We start from the raw sequence: 5062 nt of genomic DNA on the forward strand, positions 1-5062 counted from the left end.
AAAAGGAATCCGAAATCTCGCAAAGAAGAAATTTCGCCAAGTGAAAGTGATTGGAATTAATATTTCACCGCCGAATTCTCACCGCCGAACAAGGCTCTCGAGGAAGAGTTCGAAAAAGAGCTCGACTCCCTCCTAGCGTCAAATGAACGAAGTGTCGGGTTCGTTGTGACTGTCTCTAGTATCCGTCATATGCTATCTAAACTGAAAAAGAAGTATTCTCGAGGTGATGATAATATTTGTGGAATGCATCTGGCTATTGGGAGTGACAGTGTGTTAAATCACCTTGCTCTTATGTACCAGATGATCTTTACCTGCGGTCTTGTCCCCGATGTTTTCTGTGTTGGCGTCGTTACGCCAGTTCCCAAAAAAGGGAATGATCCCAGGAACTGTTCATCATACCGCCCAAAACTGTTGCGCCGGTATTCTGCAAACTAATGGAAATGCTTGTTTTTGGTGACCTAAGTGAAGTTTGTTATACTCCCGATTCGCAATTCGGGTTTAAGAGTGGTACTAGTCGCGAGCATGTTCATTCGTTGATAGCTAATCTTTTGCTCAGTGCTCACGATAATAATGATACACTTGTTCTAGCAAGCCACGATGTGCGTAGAGCATTCGACTCCGGTATCCACGCACAAATACTTAGTTCTGCTTGTAAACGCGGAGCTGACCGTTCGGTTGTCGTTGTATGGAGGAGCATGTATGGGAGACTGAGAGTGAAGATTAAAGTCCCCACTCATCGCGGTATGGTGGTATCCACCGTAGTTATACCTGTCCGTAAAGGTATCCGGCAAGGCTCCATTACTTCCCCTCCTCTATACGACAACAGTATTATCGTCCCTCAAGAATCTGCCAAAACGTGCTGCATGTATCTAGGTATAGACGTGTCGCTCATCAATTACGCTGATGATATACTTAACGCAAGTAGGTCTGTTTCAAGGGTTGAGGATAACTACAATATATTGAGTGATGAATATGCTAAGATTGGGCAAGCTTTTAACGCTGCCAAAAGTGAAGTAGTTGTTTTTCGTCGCAATGCGAAAGATTCGACCCCGATTAGCGTGCTCCTAGGTGACACTGCGGTGAGCTCAAAGCCATCTCTCACTCACCTTGGACTGCTAATTACTTCAGACCCGCGGTCAACTCGTGAAGCACGGGTGGAGTATTTTCAGAAAAGGCACGCAAAGCATATGGACTACTTTTACCCTGCAAACGTATGTAAAACCGCTGTATACTCGGAAGGCTTTATTCCGTGTTTGTTATCCCGCATGTTCTGTCACTCTCGCCGTTTTGGTCTCTTTTCACCGAATCAGATAATCGCTCAGTCTGTCGGGTTTACTATAAGTATGCAAAATATCTGTTAAGTGTTACGCCATGGGAGAGAAATTCAAGAGTTTCGAAAAATTACAGCGTTGCGGACCCGACTACTGCAGCTACTGAGCGAATCGTCCGATTTCGGTGTTCGCTCAATCCTGATCATGATATGTACCAAGCTATCGTAGGCTAGTTTGATTACGAGTTTAGTATGCTGTATATAGATTGTTATTGAAGTCTTGTTGTTTCTCTTATTGCGTTTTATTTTTCTCTTTTTTTTTTCTTTTTTTCATTACTCCGTTGTGTAACCTTGTGTTATTTATTATGGGAAATAAAAACCATTCATTCGTTCATTTATAATTCGTTTCCCTGTGCTCTCGACTTGAACTTGATCACCAGTTTCCAATACGAGATATGATAATACCCTTTTACTCTGTTCTCGATAGGACTGTGGCAAATGGTTTCCAATTTTCAATACCCCCTAAATCAATTCCTTCTCCTATGACGCTGCTGCAGAATCTTGAGGAGATGTTTCCTGTTTAGTGTGATCAGCGGCAGGCCTATCACGACAAGGTTTATGTTTGTCCACACGTCGCAATATATCTTGAAGTAAAAGCAGTTTTATGTCATCGGCAATATTCTCATCGTTAATGAATTTGCTTAGATTGTCTTCAAAATGTTCGACGGGTGAGAGGACAAGTTCAAATGGTGTCAATTTATATGGGTTTGCCATTCTCCCACTAGAAAAAACTGTTTACAAGTCCTGCAATTATCGGTAGTAAGTGTGAAAAATCTACCACCCACCTGAAGGAGCCGTGTTCGTTTAAATTTGTTTACCTTTTTTTTTAAAGCCCACGCGCGGACCCTGGTACGCTGTTTCGTTGTCTGTTGTCTAAAACCATCTGGCAGTTTAACATTTCCCACAGGTAAATTTAAACAAACTTCAGATATTAGATTAATGAAATCATTGTCAACCCCATGTTTGAGTATAGCCTTCCTAAGCAACGGTTTTGAAGTGCTTAAAACGGAAAACAGATGCCGTTGTTCTTGTAGTTTCTTCAGTGTCATAATGGCGACTAATAGTCTTTTCTAATGTTCACCGGAAGATATACTGTAATTTCATTGTTGAAAATGTCGGTGACTACAAGTAGATCCTCGGGCGTGCTCTTATTAAGATCCAGCAAAATGTAACCGTAGGGCTTGCTAGTCGCATGAGTGTACGCTGAAAACAGAAATTTTGGAGCGCCGGGGTATATCTGCTTATTGAGAGTTATGAGCGAGCTAGAATCACGAACGACTCGATAGATAATATAGATAGTGCAATTCAAAGCAAGGGTTCGCATACATTTGCTCTGATGAAACAGATTGTGTAGAACCAGGGTAACGGAAATGTGTTCATGGTGGGAGCGAACAGTGAATAGTTGTAGCATTTCCTGTGAGAACTGTTCAATGCATTCAGCCAAATCATCAATAATCAGCCAAGAGTTCGATTCAATACTATTGAAAACATCAAGTCCCCGTATGAATTGTATTGGTATGGATGTGGCAATAGCTTTTATTATATCATAGGACTCCTGCCAAATACTATAGCAATAGTAGATTTTTTTCGCTTTCTCCAAAAACATTTTATCGCAATTTTGAATTATTTTAGCTAAAAGTGTTGTTTTCCCCGACATTGAGGGACCACACAGAAATGATCTGAAGGGTGTTTTAAATTGATACATGCTGCTGTTGGGGGCAACAGTCGGACTATAACTAACTGTAAATCATATGTGCTCAATGAATAAGTAGTAATTTTCCCCATAGATCTATCTATTCAAGAACAACAAAAACAATATTTCATGTCAGCATTTATCACAGCATGAAAGCAAATATTTGCAGTCAACGTGAACTGCAATGATAAAAATAACATTTGTTCAACATGACACTTGGTCAACATGAAAACACTATTTGTTTAACGTGAACTGCAATGATAACACTTTATAATAAACACTTATTGCCTTTAAACACTTTTCTGTACAACACTTTATGTACAATAAAAAACACTTTTTGTCCATCATCAACACTTTTCTGTACAACATCTTTGTACAACACTTTTTGTACAACAGAAAATACACTCAGGGAACTAGTAGCACAGTAGAACATGCTTACGGTGAATTTAAAGGTGGTGTCCCCCCCCCGGGGACTGCGGGGCCGAAGGCCGGCCGGCCGCGGGCGGGACCCCCCCCCCCCCCCCCCCGGGGCGGCGGTGGAAAAAGAATAGTTGTCGTCACTGCAGGTTAGTTGGGTCAGTGGTTAGGTTAAGCTAGTGAGATTGGGTTAGTTAATTTATGTAAGGTTGAGTGGTGGTTAGTCAGATTAGGTTATTTTATCAAGACGAAGTTGATAACGATAGTTATCGTATTCAACCGGATCTGAAATATAATAGTGACCATGAAGTCCAACACTCTCACCAGTCTCGAGCACATAGGGCTTGTCGGATATACATGACATTGCAATCTTTTCCAATCTTACAGTAGAATTTCTATACTGTAGAGACCGAAGTGCAATCACTTTTTCTCTTGGCACTAGGCTACGTTCTACACAGTCTCTGTACACGCTCATGTTGAAATTGCTCTTTACAAAATTTTTAGGCACCCCTTTACACGCCTTCTTTTCATCCCCACTATGAGTGTCCACGCAATAGACTTTGGGGCCTGGGAACACCCCCCGGGATACCCAATCACTCCCCGTCTCTGATTTTAATTTTAATAGTTGGTTGGGGGCTTGACCGTTTCACCAGCTCGGGGTAGAGAGATGGATTCCAGTTGGTGAAATCCATCCGCGAGCTGATGTGAACCCCATTTTGCAAATCACCCAATAAATCCAATTCAGCCCCATTTACCTTTAACAGCAGATAATCTGTGTCACCATAGTAAATTTGAACCTCCCCCTCCCGTGGCCAGTGCAACTTGGACAAATTGTAAAAGAACGACAACATAACCTTCTTTGAAATTTCCAGTACTGAACTACCTCCAGCTATATTCTTGTTCAGCACTACATTTCGCTTTCGCCTGTATAGAAGAACCATGCCGGCCTCTATGCTCGTGAACGAAGTAAAATTGGGGTCGGCAATAATTCGTGCACACTCTAGAGGGTCAGTCACGACGTCACAGCGAGATCCATTACGAACACTTTCACACAATTTGCCAAACGCTGAATTTAGGATGAGCTTGTACATTTCCTTCTCCACCTTTGAATTTGCCCTAGAGTGTTTATCGAAAAAGGTGTCGATAAACGTTTTCAAGTAGGGTCGCTGTTTGAACTGCAGGACCCGGTGTATTGTGGTGATCTTGAAACCATTGCTAACCATCCAGTGCAAAAGCACGTGGTGAACAACGATATTCTCCTTAGGGTCCAAATCAGCAATCAGTTTCTGTTTGGAGGGAGTCCAGTGCATCCCCATATCCTCAACCAATGAACGATTGTAGGGGCTCAGCGAGTCCCTGCTCACGGGTCGATTGATACAGGGAAAGACAAACTCTTTGACTGAGTCGTGAAGCACCAATGGAATGTTACCGTCAATTTCAAAGAACCATACTTGTCGACCATTGTCTTTGACGGTGTTAATGTCAGGGAACTCAAAAAGATTCTCAAGCCATTGATAGTTTACACATGGCAAAGAGTAGTTGGACATTGCCGAGGGGTACAATGAGTTCATGTCCAAGAACACTGCATTTAACTTTGCACCAGTGCTTTGTCCACTCGGATC

At 42.1% G+C, this 5062-nt stretch overlaps 1 protein-coding gene across 1 annotated transcript; it reads left to right on the top strand.

The window, feature by feature from the left end:
• Positions 1–434: 434 nt before the first annotated feature.
• LOC148944412 (uncharacterized) lies at positions 435–1361 on the top strand. Its single transcript, XM_089099920.1, has one exon. It carries the CDS (start codon positions 435–437, stop codon positions 1359–1361), a length of 927 nt encoding a protein of 308 aa, XP_088956046.1.
• The last annotated feature ends 3701 nt before the right edge of the window (positions 1362–5062 follow it).

Source organism: Artemia sp. Qi Xiang Cuo, chromosome 14, assembly GCF_049724085.1.
Source record: "Artemia sp. Qi Xiang Cuo chromosome 14, ASM4972408v1, whole genome shotgun sequence".
NCBI classification, from domain to species: Eukaryota; Metazoa; Arthropoda; class Branchiopoda; order Anostraca; family Artemiidae; genus Artemia; species Artemia sp. Qi Xiang Cuo.

What these genes read in the sequence shown, in the direction of transcription:
- LOC148944412 (XM_089099920.1), top strand. Translation starts at nt 435, where the DNA reads ATGGAAATGCTTGTTTTTGGTGACCTAAGTGAAGTTTGTTATACTCCC.